The sequence below is a fragment of the Schistocerca piceifrons genome, chromosome 7 (assembly GCF_021461385.2).
Source record: "Schistocerca piceifrons isolate TAMUIC-IGC-003096 chromosome 7, iqSchPice1.1, whole genome shotgun sequence".
Taxonomy (NCBI): domain Eukaryota; kingdom Metazoa; phylum Arthropoda; class Insecta; order Orthoptera; family Acrididae; genus Schistocerca; species Schistocerca piceifrons.
In genome coordinates, this window is record NC_060144.1 from 550722372 (window position 1) to 550743033 (window position 20662).

A 20662-nucleotide genomic window follows, 5' to 3' on the forward strand; every position below is an offset into this window, starting at 1 on the left:
TTATTTATTTTTATCTGTTGCAGATAAGGGAGAATCCTACGGAAGAACTGCGGATGATCACTAGTACATTTAATCAAATAAAGTTCAAAGGTACGCCAAATATTTCTTTCCTCTTCTTAAGTTAATCGGTCATACATCCATGTAAGCTACAAACCTTAGGGAGTAAGATGTCTGATGCACTATATCTTTGATTTAATACATTTTGTCTCTCTGGGAGCACACTGGAAACGGGACAATGTCTTAAAACTCTCTGTAGTTTGCATTTCTCACTCTCGCAGTATCACGTCGCTGCGCCAACACAAATCCAGAAACTCCGAGCGACGTTAACCGAATTAACTATCGATGCTTTTAACGACAGCTTTACATAATTTACGATAGGTACATTATACTTATTTTTTTTAATATACTGGCCGATATGATATGGAAAGTTTTCCCCACAATTCTTAAATCCTGCGTAAATATTCACGATTTTCTGTATGATCAATGTCACTTAACCATAAGCTCTCCAAACACCGGGATTTACCCAAAGGCAGCTACCTGTACCTTACACTTCAGCTAAATAACCTACATGTTTAACTGTGGGAACAGGAGTAGTATCTCAAATTGTAGTATTTTTTCTAGTCTTTGGCCACAAGAGGTTTTTAATTGTATTTGATAAGTAGTTTCAGTGTGTAATGATCATCTTCAGGACAGTAAAAGGGTTAGGCATACAATTATTAGTGAAAGCAGTGCACTAAGATACGAAATAATATGCAAAAATGTCTACACCCAAAGCGAAAAAGAGCACGACGTAAGCCACAGAAAGATAAGCAAAGGGAACACTTCATCGCTGGCTGTGGACATGGTTGCAAACATTACTTGAAGCAGATGGTGTTCCTTGGATATTCTGTCGAGTTGTCAGCGATTATATCGTATCCTTTCCTTTACAAATTGCTAACTTACTTAGCGTTTGATCCTGTTTTCTACAACAGTATTAAAGTGGTAACTGATTCGGCATTGAATTATAATTATACGAATTTCTCTGTCTCGGTAAATGAGAGTGGGAACAAGAGCTCTTTGTTAAGCTCTTCCTTTTCCTAAATGTAGATTACATAGCGTCCCAGTGTTCCTGTACATTTGTTCCGTTACAGTGACATAAGGTGTCACGTTCCACTGGCACTATCTTCTGTCGGACAAGACATCAGTAATATCTGTCTTTCTGACTTCGTGCCTCCTTCCTAATTCTTAGCCCATATTTCGTGTAGCATGAGCCAATACATGATTGCTTGACACTTCACACAGTAAACACTTTTTAAAGATACAGATGTTAAAACTATTAAAATGAAACTGAATGAAAAGAGCCGTTGTCCGCTGTAGCTGTATGTGTACAGATCACTTATAAACACACACGACATGTTTTGTAACTTTTGATTTGTATCTTCTGGTGAAAATGTAAATGGTATGTTAGAAGCTACTGAATCCCGTAGTGTAAGAGCTGGCGTAACTAGATAATGATTTCAGCATTCGACAATTGATAAAAAAAACCATCATCAAATAATAAAAAGACCATCGTCACTCACAAAAGTCATGTTTGTGTTAAGTCGCGAACTGTACACATTCCGATTAAAATACTGTCTCGTCGGTCTGTGTTAAGCTACGAAATGGGTACTGTGACGGCAGCCGCAGCTCACGCTTTGACAACACACGGGTCACTCGTTGGTGGCAAATACACGTGAGCTTGTTGGCTTTTGTCACTACACGGCCCTGTACTTCCCTGAATAACACCTATGGAGGGCATTTTGTTGCTTGACATAGGTTTACAAGAGCATTCTTTACTCGGAATGTGTACAGTTCGCGGCTTAACAGAGATGTGACTTCCATCTTTGCCGATGATCTTTCGAACAGTGTACGATGGTTTTTTGTCAGTGGAAGAGTGCTGAAATCTTTACCTAGCCTCGCCAATTGGTACTCTGCAGCGTTCTGTAGCCTATTACATAGCGTTTATATTTGGACCAGAAGTTGCAACCAAAAAGTTGCGATATCGATTGTGTGGGTTTACAGCGGGGCATTGGGCATTTCATTCGGCTTCATTTTAAGGGTTTTAACACGAGTATTTTTAAAAACTGGTCACTGTATGATGTGTCAAGCAATCATGTGTAACTATTTTAGCTGTGGCTGTCCAGTTTTAAAATTATATTCGATCAAACAATGTTTTCTCATTTTCGGGTAGATGTGCTGTGTCCTCATGCAAAAGTGGTTTTAAGAATTAAAAAAAAAATAAAATAAAATTAAATTAAACGTTGGCCTATTTCGCCGCCCAGCCTGAGTTCGATTTTAGGCGACTTTTCACACTCGTTTGCAAAAGTGTTGCTACGGTCCCTAACCTCTGTTCAGGAAATACGATACACGAAAGATAAAAACACGGTAACACACAGAACAAAGCGTATGCGATTCACAGATTGATGGCAGGCATGACTTCCACTCCTTAAGCTGACTCACAAATATGACAACAGAAGGGCAACCCGCCCCTGAAGTTTAAAGAAATGGAAACAAAATATGGCAAATCATGACTACATTGGACTACTACGGCGGGATAAACGCTTCGAAAAAGATACTGATCTGGGTGGTGGAACTACTGAAACTACCGGGTAACATACAACAAACACTGCAAACCTTGACCGTGTTGCACGGTTGATACGGCTTTCACTTTTCGAAAAACAACCACCCACTGTTGTATCTGAAGTTGTGTTACATATTTACGGAAAAGTAGCATGCTATTCTGTTTAACCGTACATTCACTTTTGTTGCTAAGTGGTATCTAATCTCTGAAAGATGCTGTATTTTTCTGCGTGCGTGAGAATCAAGATTGATTCTGCAGACAACAACTTTGTGGAACTCATCTCACGAATTCGTCCTTGGTATAAGGAAGGCCACAGACAATTACGTACTCGAGTGATTCTGTGCTATTTCTGTGGTATCACCAAATCTCTTTGGTAGATAAGCTCTGCGTTGCTGAACAGAATATGACCATATTGAATATGGTACGTGCTTTATACCTGATCTGACAAACCGCTACTAAACAGATTTGTATGTCCTTTTCAACTTCAAAAGTTTGTCAGGTTTGAAAAAAAACTGCAGGAGCAATCTAAAGGAATGATACGGGGTCATTCTAGTACACGGTCTGTGCCAATGGAGTCGTGGATAACGCAGGATGCTGCATGAGGCAGACCACGGATAGTGCTGTTTAAAAGAGAGAAGAAGCTACTTCGGAAAATCCTAGCGAAATTCATGAAGACCTGCAGACGACTGCTACTTAGGGGACCGTCAGTTACCCGCTACATAAGCAATTCTAGTATGTTGCGCATAAGCAAGCAGGAGGACGTATTAGTTTGCTAGTACGATTGATTTACAGTCAAAGGAAGCATTCACGGCTATTTTAGTGATCGTGTATGTCGATTTGCAGTTGTAGGCAAGGTAGACGTCAGACTGTAATTCACTGGAAGATACACCTTCACCTCCGAAAGAGATACGTCAATAAAATCTCTTTCCATCGAGTCTTAAGTATTTTTCTGTCGGTGTGCGACTTTTAACAGGTACATAAACACGTGACATCAAGAGCTGTGAAGCGCTTTTTATCATGCGATCGTTTAGTGGCTATGAGGGATCATGCACATGCAAAATCTGCTAAGTTAGTTTAATGAACTTTACAATAGAGCTATGTATTATGCTGCATGAGAGGCATACTACTGTAATTCCTAAAAGACATATTCACAGCTGATTTAAGTAACACACTCATATCATGCACCGCTCACAAAATCATCATGCTGGCGACATCCAAGAAACCGTATCACATGCGGGACATTACGAAAGTCATTTTTCATAGGCACAATATTCGAACGAAGAAATAGAGAAACGATAGTAATGTTCGAAATGCCCTTTACCACGCCGGCCGGAGTGGCCGAGTGGTTCTAGGCGCTTCAGTCTGGAACCGCGAGACCGCTACGGTCGCAGGTTCGAATCCTGCCTCAGGCATGGATGTGTGTAATGTACTAAGGTTAATTAGGTTTAAGTAGTTCTGAGTTCTAGGGGACTGATGATCTTAGAAGTTAAGTGCCATAGTGCTCAGAGCCATTTGAAACATTTACCAAATATGCGACAGTTGCTGCTAAAGTGTATATGTATCGTGAAGCGTTCGAATTCTGGGGAAGACGCAAGGAGTTAAAACTCACAAATACTCGTATATTGACAGAACGAGTAACTGCTCCCTCGTGTATAGTTACCTCGATGTTGAGTCCGAGGATGATGCGCCTATGAAATAAAGAGTGACAGGAAAAGATGGGCTATCAGTCAAGCCAGCCGTTCGTCCTTGCTATTGATTCTTCTGGCCACAGAGAAGGGGAAAGTGTTAGTAATCTCTCTGTATATACGGTGATTGCCCTGTAATTCATTGCTTTCTACAGACGGAGCAGCATCGATATATTTGGTGAACCGGTCACGTATCCAGCTTATGTGCTGCAATGTGTGATATATATTTTTAAATTCTATGTATAGCCCAGTCCTCATTAAATGCTTTGTTTTTATATTTGTGGTGCTTGATAGACCCGGTATCTCGTACTTTCTTCATGTGTAGGCATATCGAACGTCGTAACTAACCATTAGCGTTGGGTAATCTGGAGTTTAAGTGATCCAAAAGAAACAGTGTACTATGTATTCGAAATATTTGGAAATTTCGGGAACAACTGATCAATCCATTTACTAAAAAAAAATCTTAATATTAGGGAAAACAGATATGCAATAGCCTAGATATTAAGCAGAATAAAATGTTAGAATTGAGTGTTACACATCGACCCACAAGCGGACATCCTACCTTCACTACAGTAACGAAACAGTTTTCCTTAAGTTCATTGTATTCCAGAAAGTCCTTGGAGAACGAGATAAGCTCTGAGAAGTAACAAGAAGAATCGTAAAGAAAAGACTCTTCGGTCCCTGCTCCGACCTGGATGTATGTGTGAGGAGGGGGGCGGGAGCGGGGGTATCTACTTTCAGAATCAATGCGACAAACGTAAATAAATACGAAAGAAAAACAGAAGTATAACCTGCAGTAAGAGTCTGATTTAGTGCCGAACTAAATCGCCGGAGATTGAGGTCACCTCCGGCTGAGGAACTGGGTCTACCTTATGGCGCAACCTGCGTGGATTTAGGGAGCGGAGTAAAGTCGGCGCCCAGACGACCAGCTTCAGAGCGGGCGTTGCAAATTTTATTGTCGACCCATAAAGCGGCGCGTCGCCAGAGCGGCCACCAATCGACCAGCCGAGCAGTCGACTGATCCTGCGATCAATTCCGGAATCCGACCAGGGCGACACGCGCTGGTGCCTCGGCGAGAAGAATGCGTGTGGCGTGCGTGTGGGAAGCTGGCGTCCCTGTAGCGCGGGAAACTGCCGCTGTTAACAGTAAAGATAGCGATCTTCACTCCAGCTTGCCAACTTGCTTGCCGATCGCTCGCTGAACACTCGTCATGCACCACGATTTTCCCAATTCGTGATAAGTACCTGTACAGCGCAGGAAATCCAACATTTCCCTTGAGAAAACGATGCAGGGTAAAAGTCCTGCGATTAACTGCTAAAAGATATTATGCAGCAACCTCGTGACTTGCACAGTTTGTATATTTTTGATCAGAAACTTCTTTTGGAGTACTGCTGTTACCCGAGGGTATTGCTACGAACAGCAACCCATGCAGTTTAAGAAGAAGCAGTCCTATATTATTTCTGCTATTCAGCTTGCCAGGAATTTCAATCTGGGATTATGCAGTGTGCATACACCACAGCGAAATTATTCGAAGATGCACCCGCTATCGTGAAATGCAGGAGCCTCATAACTGCCGCTGGCTCTGAACAGCAATAACTGATGACTCGTAGGTACCTGAGGAAAATGCAAACAAAACTGTGCCCTGCAGTTTTCTGAGGCAATTCCAAGGATTTATCGACCCGGTCAGTACGCAATCGTTTCCAAAGTATTAGTTAGACCTCTGGTAACCTTTACAGGAAACGGGTTGACAAGGCAACGACTGGAGTGGATCAGTACCGTCAGATTCCCTTCACCAACTACTGTCGGATTTGTGTGACATCTGATGATCGCACTAGATAAGATTTTAGGCGAAGTGGGCCATATCTCAGGCACGCAGTCCAACAGATCCATCGTGTTATGGATGGTATGATGTATGTATTTTGGACTCTTGTCACCAATCTTTAGGGTAATTTGAGAACTGTATAAACCAGAAAAGAGTCCTCAGTCAGTCACCCATCCATAAAGTCGTCCTTTCACCGATGGGTTCGTCTCTCAACATGGTAATGCACTATTCTAAATCTGATACCAATACGAACACGTAATTCATGAAGAAAACCAAATGCCTCGTGAGCTGAACACTGAATAACTCCCAATACCGATAGGCAGAAAGTTAGTCCACAAAGCAGGGTCAGTATCCGAATAGTGGATAAGCGTGATAGGTCCTCGTGTACTGTATATACATGGCGGAGCTCACTACTGCTTGTTAGGCCCCATGGCTGTCAGTGGTACAGCCCGCATGACACATTGTGCACAAGACGTGGCGCCTCAGAGCTGCTATCGATATCCGCCACTAGCGAGAGTACAGAGACTCTTCCCTTGAAATCTATATGTAGGGCCGAAAATTTCCCGGCTGTGCCAGTGGCAGTGAGGGGAAGGCACGGAGTGGGTTAAGGGCTGCAGCACTCTACTCCTATGGAACCAGCCTTGGGGACATCCAACTCAGATAGTCCATCTGAAGCAGTGGAGACGGTGACAACAGTCTGCCCCGGTACAGCAGGGGTGAAGGATGTCTGGAACAGAGGGAGTGGTCCCCTATTGGTGGGTTCTGACGTCATCGATCACTGAGGTGTAAGCTGTACAGTGGCGCAGGGCGTGCGGGGCGAGGAACATGGCTGGTGGTGACCCTGGTGTCACAACCGGAAGTTGGTGGCAGACGTGGGGGTGGAGGCTAAGATTGTGAGTGTCCATCCTACCAGAGCCGACTGTGCTGACAGGTCAAATAATAGTGGGTGGTTGCACCGACAAACAACTGATACTCCTTACACCCAGTGAAGAACCATTGTGTCCATCCCGGGCTCCAGCCGAAAAAGAATGCACAGACGATTGCTCTGGTTGATAGATAGGGTACACTGCAAGGGATGCAGGATGTGTAACAGGGCATGATGCCAGCACCTATGTAGAATTTTGCCTGGGCTGAATCCAGTGATGCGGGTGCACCAATACAGTGTGAAGAAATGGTGCAGGACTTGCGGAGTATATGGATTCTGATAGGCCTTGGGCATCTGAGTTTTGAATTATGAGCCATCCGATATGCCTCTATGTTGGAGGCGGACAGAACTGTCTCGACTTGAATTGAAGTATATAATTCGACACCAGGATTTACGGCGTTCCACCGATGACGCATGTCACCACCAGCCAAATAGCTCCCTAGAAATGCCTGCTAAAATCCACATGGACCCTCGCTTATGGGTGTCCATGGCGAAAGCGTTGCACAGATGCCAACTGATTGAGAGATCAGCACCTGTAACCTCCCCCCCCCCCCACCCCCGTTTTCGCACCAAACTATATTATTCGCATATGCTGTAGGTGAAGTTATATTTTAATTATTTTAGCATAATATATATCTTTCCTCCTTGTCATGAGACTCATTGATGTCCACTTCTGTTATTGTGAAAACTACTAAATGATAGCATCTCCTTTCTTAAATGCTGGAATTTATTATTTAAATCAATTTATAAAAATTTATGAACGTCAAACATTGTGTGCCATTCTGCCACTCATCTCCAGCCTCACTACCAAGCAACCTCTCTCTCTCTAGCCTCTCACAGCCGACTTCCACCCACGGACTCCAACAGTAGACTACTGCTTACCCACTCGCACATTGTTGACTGCACTGCAGTCTTTGCTTAAACCATCTATGATCTTTGCATAGTGCATATTCGATACCACGTAAGGGTACTGTACCCTTACATATCCCCACCAAAATAATACTTTAATATGAAAAAGTGTAATATTGATATTAGATTTGAATATTAAAATAGAAAAATATACAGAAAGCCAAAAAAGAAAAAATGTAAAATTACATTATTTAGTCAAAACTATTTGCTTATTAATGGAGAACCTCAAGTCATTAAGAATAAATCTCATTTGTGTAAGGAAAATGGTGTTTAAGAAATTCAAGTATCACTTAATCACAGTACATTAATCACATTATATCATTAAACCACTCGCTAATTAGCAATAAGATAAGTCAGGTTAATCCCAAATGCTTGTGCACACTGTATAATGTCATTGAATTAGCATAGCAACATGAAACACAATGCTGTAATGTCCCAAATAAATAGTATGGCTAACTGTGATACACGAATAACAAGTGTCTGTTAGCTTGTTCATGAATATTTCTTGTTGTAATGGATTAAATACTAATGATCAGATAGTCACTGTATTGAATGAATAGAAACATAGGCCTAACTGAATGAATGTGATCAAAAAATAAACAAAATAATAAACTGACAACTCCAACTACTACACAATATTCATAGGAAAATATTCTATTACTACCCCACATAAATTAACACTCCAAGTGGCAGCATATTTTGAAAATGCGATACTGTTATATTTATGGCCCACAGTTTTCAGGGTTAGTAATACAAAAAATTTGATGGAAGGCACATACCTTGGAAAGTAATCCATAAACAAATAATCACCTTGGAAAACACTTTTTTACGTAGCACTTCATATCTAATTATTCTGCTTTAGGTCCCTGCCTATATGTTGAGTCGTAAATCACACGCAAACACGCTGGTTAACTACGCACTGGACTGTGGCATCGATGCCGCCGGGGATTACCACCACAATAACGATAACACTTTCACCGTTTACTCTGCTTTTTCACTTCCCTATATGATGCGATGCTAAACACACATATTCGCAGCTTTCGATGAATTATAGGGCTGTGGCATCGAAGTCGCCGGGGACTGTAGACTCGTTGCCTCTGCAAATTGGTGGAATTGTAGTAACAGCGTCGTAACAGCGACTCCCGCACCGTGAAGCTTGTTGTTGTTGTTGTTGATCAGCTGGCCGCTGACGTCAGCATCCCATGGTTCCGCGTTCCACACAGCTCGCCAACCTGACAGGCTAGCGCAGCGCTGGAACAGGCGACAGTCGCGCTGCGTGCTAGGTCCTAGGGGTTGGTACATCCTCTACCGCAGTTGTAACACGTGACGACCGCGCTGCGCGCGCATCGTTTCACGTCGGTGGCTCCACATCGGCTCGCCAACATACAAACACAAAACGGAATTACGGCAGTGGAGAAACAATATACACTGCGCGCGAACGTCAACGTAGTATCCACAACTCTAGCGCCACGCGTTCCTATTATTGCTTACAGACGTGTCTCTGACTCAAGCATTGCACAATGTTTACGTGACGGCATAAAATGCTTAAAACTGATTGCATCTAGCTCACAGTAGCTACCTACTACTGTCCACTATAACTAACTCACAATAGCTACCGACTATTGTCCATTTATTTTCACACAGGCAAAATGATATGTACACAAACAACACAATGTTCATATTTTTTACAGAGCATCTCTTGTTTTGCAACACGTCTTATAGATGATACGGTTTAATGTTTTCTACATGTTGTAGGCTATGATACTGACCGGACTGCACCACTTCAATTTCAAAGGAATTAGGGTGACCAAGTTTTCTAATTTTGAATGGTCCGCTGTAGTAGTGATGAAACTTTTTTATCTCTTCATTTGCACTTGATAATTTCGTATGAGTTCGAATAAGTACTAAATCACCGACTTTGTACGTAATGGGCTTCTCTATTTTGTCATGTGCCAGCTTCCGTCCTCTGCTCGTTTCTTCATCATCTCCAACACGATTTTAAAGCGCTCCTCTTGTGTAATTTCCTTTTCTTTCGGAAAGGAAATGTATTCATGAAAGATACTGTCAGGTTTCTTTCCAAAGAGGACTTTACATGGCGGCAATCCCGTTGAATCATGCGACAAACTATTAATTACTGTTTAAAAATCTGTCAATCGTTCTATCCATCTTTTATGTTTCTTCCCGCAAGGTGCAGAAATAAACGTCCCCGTTCACGCATTTGACGTTCAGTCGGGTTGGACGCGGGTCTGATAGACGAAATTGCAATGTGCCGAATACCTTCATCATTAATAAAATCTTCTATAAGTGTGACCGAAATTGTAGACCACTGTCCGATAAAATGGCTCTGAGCACTATGGGACTCAACTGCTAAGGTCATTAGTCCCCTAGAACTTAGAACTAGTTAAACCTAACTAACCGAAGGACATCACAAACATCCATGCCCGAGGCAGGATTCGAACCTGCGACCGTAGCGGTCTTGCGGTTCCAGACTGCAGCGCCTTTAACCGCACGGCCACTTCGGACGGCCATTGTCCGATAAAATGCACTCTGGCTTGACAGTATTTACGAAGTATTCTTCCCTGAGTTTCTTGATGATGATCTTACTGTTGGCTTTCCTGAGTGGGTAATGGCGTACAAATTTCGAAAAGACATCCATCACAACCAAAATTTGAGTAAAATTCCCTTTTGATCTGGGTAGCGGTCCATTGAGGTATAATGCTATGCATGAAACCTTTGTGCTGAATCGTAGACACTTTAGTTTTTTGACAGAGATCGCAAGATTTTAGAACTGATCGTACTTTTCATGCCATGTTATCGAAGATGACGTTCTCTTGCAATTTTAGTATACATTTACGTGGGCCAAAATGAGCATATCTCACGTGAACGTATCTTATTAATTCATCCACTACATGTTTGGGTATACATAGCCTCCAATGATCAGAATTCAATTTGCTTCGCCGGTAAAGGATACAATCTTGTTTTAAATAATATTGACACTACTCTCGGCATTCGGATCATCATATTTTTCTTTAATCATCCTCAATACTTCGTCTGCGTCCTGTTCCTGTTTGATGTTCCGCAGAATCTTGCGTATATGACGCTTGCCTTCGACACCTCGCATAAAACGAATCCTTATATCTTTCTGCAGTGGATGCGCCACATTATCTGAATCTTGTCCTTCTGACAACCTCGACAGCGCATCCGGTACGACGTTCTGCTTTCCTGGTATGTACTGAATCTCAAAACTGTATTGCTGAAACATTAACGACCACCGGTTAACCTATTGTGCATCAATTTCCAATTCATCAAGAATGATAATGCTTTGTGATCTGTCACTACGACAGTATGCCTTCCAAATAGATAAAAACGAAACTTTTCGAAGCTCCAAACAATGGAAAGTGCTTCTCTTTCCGTGACAATATGTTTTCGCTCCCAGCTTGTGAGTGCGCGGCTCACAAATGCGATAGTATGATGTTCAGTAACACCATCGACTTCAATTAATTGATATAATTCTGCGCCAAGCGCATAATGACTTGAATCGGTGCCAAGGTAAAACTTTTCACTTAAATCAGGGTGGTGAAGGCTAGATGCTTCACACAGTTGGTTTTTTGTTGAATCAAACGCTTCTTGATGTTCATGAGTCCATTTCCATATAGCATCCTTCTTCAGCAAGTCCATTAAGACAGGAGAAGATAGGCAGCATCCTGAAAGAAAACGACGATAAAAATTACAGAAACCAAAAAACGACTTAAGTTGCTTACGGCACTTAGGTTACGGAAAATTTCTTACTGTGTCCATTTTTGTTGGATCCGGTTCAATCCCTCGCGACGAAATAATATGCCCAAGGAATTTAATCTGCGACTTGGCGAATTCCGATTTTTCCAGGTTAACAGTCACCCCAGCTTTCCTAAATGCTTCAAGTATCCGATGAACAATTTCCAAATGTTCTTCGCATGAAGCTGTGCTAATCAAGATATCGTCAACATAAAGCGTTACATGTTTCAAATCTTCGCCGAAAACTTTATCCAGTGCTCTCATAAAAACCGCTGAAGAAATCGAGAGTCCAAAAGGCATCCTCTGAAACTGGTAACTTCTACCATTATAAAGAAATGCTGTATGCTATCTACTATTCTCTTCTAGCATTAACTGCCAGTAACTACTAGTCAAATCAAGGCTACTTAGATATTTGACTCCTTTGAATCTTTGTAACAAAAACTGCAGGTTTTCTGGCTGATCACGCCGTGGTAAAATTATGCGACTCATTGCGCGGGCGTCAAGAACAATGCGAACTGTGCCATCCTTCTTTGCTACAGCTTATATGGGGTTTGAATATTCGCTGTCTGAGCGCTCAATTATTTGATTATTCAACACCCTCTGTATTTCCTTGTTAACAGCTTCCCTTTGTGCCAATGCTATGGCTTATGACTTACTGCGAAATGGTTAATGGTCATTTACTTTAATTTTACAAACATATCCTTTAATTAATCCTGGTATCTTTGAAAATATATCGACGTAGCATCTCAGTAGTTCCCTCAGTTCTTCTCGTTCTGCTTCAGTCAAGTCCACTAACTCTCGAATCTTGGTTTGAATACAATTTAGAGTATCCTCCTCATCCCTCTCTTGCAGCTTAGCGCAGCTCTCTGAATTGTTTAAACTGACAGCTCCATATTCTCCTCTATAACGCATCATCCTTATTTTCACGCCCGCAGCGCCCTTATTATCCATAACAAATCCTTTGAATACAATTCTTCTTTCTTTATTATATCTCCACGCCCGCAAGACAATTCTCCTCAAAATTAATACAGCATCTCATCTCTGACAACCAATCAACTCCGAGAACTAGCCCAACATTAAGAGAACCAACGATTATCACACTCTGATCATATTTGTCTCCTTTAATAGGAAATCTTAGTAATACTTGTCCTTTAATTGGTTTGGTTCGGTTTCCAACTGCACTGACAATACATACGCCGTCAACAGGAAATGTGGGAATAGCGACAAGACTGTTTAATTGCGAAAATAGATTTTCAGAAATAGCGCTTGCCTCGTTAGCTGAATCAGTTAATGCATCCATAACAATACCACATACTTCGACTTCCACAAATGGCATCAGAATTTCTTTATTAGTTTCTTCATTTTCTCGACACAAATCTTCGTTAACATCATTTACATGTTCACACTTTATGGCATTTATCATAATATCCGACCTTTTGTCCCTGTGACAGAGTTCCAGAGCGGGTCGTCTCCGAAACTTTGCTTAGTTTAACGGTTCAAAATCTCGCTGATTGCGATCGCGGCTTCTTGCACGTTCTGGGGATCGATGCTGTCGCCTGTCTCTGTCATTGTGTGACTGGTTCTGCGGGTGATTTGACCTGAATCCGTCTGGTACATTGTATTCGTCTCTCCTGTGTCTATCAGCGTCTCGGCGATCAAATACTTTCGGTCGTTCGTAATTTGGGATTCCTTCCCGCGCTGGGCCGTTATGACGATTCGTGTAATTGTTATTACTGTGTCGCTCACGTTGATCGCATTCGGTCAATTAGCAAAAACACACTTGCTCCATTGTTGACTGTGGTGTGAGTGCTAACTTCTCACGCACCAAAAATGGTAATTTCTGGATTAATATAAGCATTGGGCTCTTCTTCTTTAACTGGATCGTCCAAGTATACGAGGGCAGTTCAATAAGTAATGCAACACATTTTTCTTCTGAAACAAGGGTTGTTTTATTCAGCATTCAAATACACCAGGTTATTCCCCAATCTTTTAGCTACACAACACTATTTTTCAACGTAATCTCCATTCAATGCTACGGCCTTACGCCACCTTGAAATGAGGGCCTGTATGCCTGCACGGTACCATTCCACTGGTCGATGTCGGAGCCAAGGTCGTACTGCATCAATAACTTCTTCATCATCCGCGTAGTGCCTCCCACGGATTGCGTCCTTCATTGGGCCAAACATATGGAAATCCGACGGTGCGAGATCGGGGCTGTAGGGTGCCTGAGGAAGAACAGTCCACTGAAGTTTTGTGACCTCCTCTCGGGTGCGAAGACTTGTGTGAGGTCTTGCGTTGTCATGAAGAAGGAGAAGTTCGTTCAGATTTTTGTGCCTACGAACACGCTGAAGTCGTTTCTTCAATTTCTGAAGAGTAGCACAATACACTTCAGAGTTGATCGTTTGACCATGGGGAAGGACATCGAACAGAATAACCCCTTCAGCGTCCCAGAAGACTGTAACCATGACTTTACCGGCTGAGGGTATGGCTTTAAACTTTTTCTTGGTAGGGGAGTGGGTGTGGCGCCACTCCATTGATTGCCGTTTTGTTTCAGGTTCGAAGTGATGAACCCATGTTTCATCGCCTGTAACAATCTTTGACAAGAAATTGTCACCCTCAGCCACATGACGAGCAAGCAATTCCGCACAGATGGTTCTCCTTTGCTCTTTATGGTGTTCGGTTAGACAACGAGGGACCCAGCGGGAACAAACCTTTGAATATCCCAACGGGTGAACAATTGTGACAGCACTACCAACAGAGATGTCAAGTTGAGCACTGAGTTGTTTGATGGTGATCCGTCGATCATCTCGAACGAGTGTGTTCGCACGCTCCGCCATTGCAGGAGTCACAGCTGTGCACGGCCGGCCCGCACGCGGGAGATCAGACAGTCTTGCTTGACCTTGCGGCGATGATGACACACGCTTTGCCCAACGACTCACAGTGCTTTTGTCCACTGCCAGATCACCGTAGACATTCTGCAAGCACCTATGAATATCTGAGATGCCCTGGTTTTCCGCCAAAAGAAACTCGATCACTGCCCGTTGTTTGCAACGTACATCCGTTACTGACGCCATTTTAACAGCTCCGTACAGCGCTGCCACTTGTCGGAAGTCAATGAAACTATACGAGACGAAGCGGGAATGTTTGAAAATTTTCCACAAGAAATTTCCGGTTTTTTCAACCAAAATTGGCCGAGAAAAAAAATGCGTTGCATTACTTATGGAACTGCCCTCGTTCGTTACCTTTTGTCGTATCTCATGTACCTCATCACTTAGTTCATCACATCGCGTTTGTACGCCATTAACCATCTTAATTATCGACTCTTTGTTGGCTTTACAAGAACTTTTAATTTTGACGATTTCGTCATCTTGAGCCTTAACTTTGTCATTAACTTTGCAAATAAAATCTTCCGTTTGCCTACACCGTCCGTTAACTTGAATTTTACGATCTGTAATTACGCTGCTAATGGCCTCATGTTTGTCTTGACTTTATTTTCTGAGATCATCATGGTTTTGTTCAAATGAGCTGGTGAGTTCCGTTCGCAAATTGCTAATCGCATTAGTTAGTGTCTGATAATCATTTTTGATTTCCTGATGGAACTTTCTTGTTTCCTCAAAAAATTTTATTATTTCCTGACGCACCTTTTTATTTTCCTCATGAAACGCTCTTGTTTCTACACGCTCCTGTCTGTTTTCCTCATGAAAAGCTTTTATTTCTACACGCGCCTGTCTATTTTCGTCATGAAAGGCTTTTATTTCTACACGCGCCTGTCTATTTTCCTCATGAACATTTTTGATGGCTTCTAAAAATTGAGATATACGATCTTTACTGACAATAGCAGTCTCTGTTTGCTGGATAACCATCGGTGTTGAACTTCTGTTAGGCAATTCAAAACTAAGGATACCACTGTCCTCTGTCGAATTAACTGTAGTGTTTTCCATCACATTAATTTGTTCTCCGTCAACCACGTTATTAAAATGTCCTCCCTCGTCTTTAGTAACACTACCGTTTTGTTCTGAATTAGCCATATTAACACTGTTCACATCAATCACTGTTCGTTGTAACTTATGCTTGCTCTAAATTGAAAAGTTCACTCGCAACTTAAAAGTCAGTAACACTATTGTTTATTCCTATTCCTGTTCATTCCTACACAACATTGAGTTCAGTTAATTTCGAAGCGCTGCTGTGCTGAAATGCTGCGGACTCACCGTTTGCTGTGTTGTCTTTTCCGTCGTTTCCGAAGATTGCTGTGGAATCGAAGTCCGACACACGCTTCGCCATATGTAACCTCCCCCCAGTTTCGCACCGAACTATATTATTCGCATACGCTGTAGGTGAAGTTATATTTTAATTATTTTAACATAATATATATCTTTCCTCCTTGTCATGAGACTCACCGTTGTCCACTTCCGTTATTGTGAAAACTACTAAATGATAACATCTCCTTTCTTAAATGCTGGAATTTATTAATTAAATCACTCAATTTATAAACATTTATCAACATCAAACATTGTGTGCCATTCTGCCACTCATCTCCGGCCTCGCTACCGAGCAACCTCTCTCTCTCTAGCCTCTCACACCCGACTTCCACCCACGGACTCCAACACTCGACTACTGGTTACCCACTCGCTCATTGTTGACTGCACTGTAGTCTTTGCTTAAACCATGTATGATCTCTGCATAGTGCATAATCAATACTACGTAAGGGTACTGTACCCTTACACACCAAAGGAGCGGCATGCACTTTCCATGTCGGTATTACTGTTGGACCGGTACACGTGCTCCCAGGCCAAGGCCAATGCCTTCAAGTTCGTCATCCTCAGTGCAAAGCATGAAGGAGGAGGAGAATGTGGGGGCAGAGGGGATGGAATGGCGAGCCAGCATTCTGAGTCCTCTGTGGCACATCTTAAGAGCCTTTGGTGACATTGGACCGGTAGTGCAATGAGAAATAATTTCGAAATACAATTTTGCTGAGTGTGTGTTATTAAGAAGAACGATGCCATGTTGCTTCGGACGTGCAGGCATGTCTGAAGGAACAGGCACTGCGGCGAATACAGCCTATATGAAATACACGAAGAGTATTCACAGTTGTGAATGCGAAAAACTATCAGCTGTATAAGGGAATGTCGACTATGGAAATTTGTGTCGGAATGGGTCTCGAACCTGGCTTTCTCACTTTCCCGCTTCACGCAGTCGCCTTAACCGTTTTGGTTATCCGTGCACGACTCACGGCCTGGCACGAACTTCCATATGTCGTCGTTACTCTGTCGCAATACCTATACTGGTGCACACATTACGTAATTTGCCTAAAGAGCAGAACAGTCGTTACCTGGTACTGGGGATAAATACGTCATTGCAGGGCCTGTGTTCGTCAAAAGAACAACTCAATTTTCTTACGGACATGCATGCATGAAAGAATAGGTTATAGGCGTTATACTACTTTTTGTCATTTGTTAGTCAGTGTTCAGGAATATGACAAAAGCGATCATTTGAAGTCAAAAACTACGTATGGACACACGCCCTATTACGGACTCTTTCGGAGATATAACATTTGTAATGTATATTATTATTTATTTTCTTATTATTCAACGCAGAAAAATAATTTGAAGGCGAAATTTTAAACGCCTATTCGATAGAGCACTCGAAAATTAGCCCAGTATGATGTTTATTTACCTAACGTATCAGCAGCAACAACAAAACGCGAAGAGTATCAGCTGCTGCATGGTGGCAGTAATTAGCGCGTGCCAGACCATTGCCGTCGCTGTTCGAGTACTGGTTATTCTTCCAGTTTCATTGTCTCTGGTACTACATATCGATAAAACAAATACAGCACTAGACTACTATGGGACCGCTCTTTCGACTTGGCACATAATATTCTGTTTTAACAATCCTTTTCTGTATTAAATAATATAGAATGTAAGTAAGTAACGATGTACATTAAATAGTTTCTACCTCGGAAACCATTCGGTATAAGGCATACGTGCAACTGAAGATCTTTGCTTCAAAAAATCAACTATTGTCATTGAACATTCCTCCAACGACACCCTGTATGGACAGCACTAGAGGCCAAGCATACTCTCGAGGTGCTCCTATCACAATATTAACTTTCCCAACCGTGTGCCTGTGTGACACACGTCCTCTCAAACTGAGACCTCTTCTCCTCATATATCTTTCGCACTAAACATGCTGTGATGAATAATGCTCTCAGAATTTGACTGTTTATAAATAACACCAAGTTTATTATACCTGCAGTGCATAAAAATGCTCCATACGTTGATCTAAGCATTTACGTAGCTTCATGAACACACACTACTCACATTGTCACACGAGATGGCCATTATTTATTTTAAAAAAATTAATTCGATTGCCAATATAAAACAAATTCACTGATTCGGACGTTTTAATGTTACGTAGAATAAATAATACTTCCCGGTAATATGCACGCCAATGGATCCGTGCCCTGACTCATACGTATTCACTCGGTGATCTCACTCCTCAGACTGAATATGTCTGCGCCATTTTTGCAGACATCGAAAGCTCATTCTACTCTTTAGCCGACGAGACATCTACATGCCACAGGATCTTCAGCCGACCAGAGATGCCCAAACAACATCACAGGGAAACTGCTGTGTTGATTTGAAGGAGACTGTCCTGCAGAATTCTATACTGACTGACAAAATAGGAAATGGCAAAGTAGGACAAATGAAAAGCTTCAAAAGCAAGCATTACCACGTGGAAGATGGCGCCAGTAGGAAAACTAAGGCTCTTACAGAAAAGAGAAGCAGCTTTATGAATATGAAGCCCTCTGAGGACAAAGCAGTACCAACGAAAGAAGGGAGAGTTGAAAGGTGGAACATAGGGTTAGTCCATATAAGGAAAGAAAACTTGGGGACAGTGTTACAGAAAGAGAGGAGGAAGTAGGTAAGGAAGGGATGGGAAGTGTAATACTGCTAGAAGAATTTGACAGAGCACTGAAATACCTAAGTGGACAGAAGGCCCCAGGAACAGACGACATTCCGTACTGAGATACTTGGGAGAGCGAGCGGCGACGAATTTACTTCACGTGGTGCAAGATGGTCCGGTTCCGTAGCTGAGTGACCAGTCTGTCTGGCTGTTAAGAGAAGGATCCGGGTTCAGTTCCTGGTACTGGAAAGTATTTTCCCTTCGTGTAAGGCCTGGCATGGGGTGCACACAGCTTCGTGGTATCAAGTGACGAGCTGCATGAACGAGATGTACCGGCTCCAAGGGCAACAAAGGCGACAACGGCCTGGGTAGCGGTGTGCTGACCCCACAACCCTCCACACCGTACCCGGATGAGGCCATTAGCAGAGGATGACAACTTACTCTTGTTGGCCAAAACGCTGACATTTACTTGGTGCAAGATGTATGAGACAGTGGAAAGTCTCTCAGACTTCGGAAAAAAATGTCATAATTCCAGTTCCTAAGATGGCGGCTGGTGGCACATATGAGTAGTTCAAAAGCATCAGTTTAATAACCCATTGTTACAGTATATTGAGACGAATTATTTACAGAAGAATAAAAAACTGACAGAAACCGACTCCTGGGATGGTTTTGGGTATGAACACATGATGCATTTCTAACCAACGACATGTCCTAGAAGGTAGACTGAAAGAAGGCAAACCTACTTTTAAAGGCTTTGTAGATTTAGAGAAAGCGGTTTACAATGTCCACTAGAATATAGTCTTTGAAATATTAAAGAGAGCTGAGATGAAATCAGGCAGTGAAAGATTATTTACAATTTGTAGAGAAATCAAATTGCGTTGATGAGAGTCGAAGTGCATGAAGGGGTAGGCATCAAAGGATACCGAAAAACATTTTCACGGATATTTCAAAAGACATTACAAAATAAACATTAACAAAAATACAGCAGTAGTAATGGAATGCTGACGAATTATGAGGGGCGTTCAATAACTAATGTAACACATTTTTTTCTCGGTCAGCTTCGGTCAAAAACGCGTGATTTGTTGTGGGATATCGTGGTTTATTGACGCTTCAGCCTCCTATTGTTCAAATGGTTCAAATGGCTCTGAGCACTATGGGACTCAACTGCTGTGGTCATCAGTCCCCTAGAACTTAGAACTACTTAAACCTAACTAATCTAAGGACATCACACACATCCATGCCCGAGGCAGGATTCGAACCTGCGACCGTAGCAGTCCCGCGGTTCCGGACTGAAGCGCCTAGAACCGCACGGCCACCGCGGCCGGCCCCGCTATTGTTGTCTGAAGTTTTGATATGTGACGGGGTACACGTAGCTTTCAAACTGGCGTCTGTAACATAAATGCATTTCAAACAGAGAGCTGTCACAGAGTTTCTCGTGGCGGGAAACCATCGGAGTTATTCAAAGGCGCTTCCAGAATGCCCTACGGAGACCTGTCAGTGAACAAAAGGACTTGGGTTCGTTGGACGAAGCGCCTGTCACCATCGCAACACGGTGGCAGAAGCCTGTCAGGTCTGAGACCCCTGCAGTGTTTCAATTCACTGTGCTCATTGCCACTACAATGCAAACGATCTTCGCCTTCTCCATTACAAAGTACGGCCTCAAACAAGTCTGTGCACCTGCGAAGGCCTCACAAAATCTCACTGGGCTGTCCTTCCTCATGAACCCTCTCACCTTTCGACTTCCATCCTGTTTGGTCCAATAAAGGATGCACTTCGTGGGAAGCAGTACGTAAATGATGGGGAAGGTATTGATCTCACAATACGGTGTTTCCGACGTCGACCAGTAGAGTGGTATCATGCCGGTATAAAGGACCTACCGGCAAGGTAGCTTAAGGCTGTCATATTGAACGGAGATAATGTTCATTTTTTTTATTTTATAGTCCAGGGAGTGGGGAATAATATGATGTAATGGAATCTTTAATAAAACCAACAAGCTTTAAGAAAAAAGGTATTGCATTGCTTATTGAACGGTCGTTCAAGGAATT

At 42.5% G+C, this 20662-nt stretch overlaps 1 protein-coding gene across 1 annotated transcript in view; it reads left to right on the forward strand.

Moving 5' to 3' along the window:
• Positions 1 to 20662, forward strand: part of LOC124805061 (carbonic anhydrase-related protein 10-like) — a 392918-nt gene that overhangs the window by 296831 nt on the left and 75425 nt on the right. The window contains exon 7 of the mRNA XM_047265485.1: positions 24 to 90. Coding sequence (XP_047121441.1) covers positions 24 to 90 — 67 coding nt within the window. The remainder of the gene's footprint in view (positions 1 to 23; positions 91 to 20662) is intronic.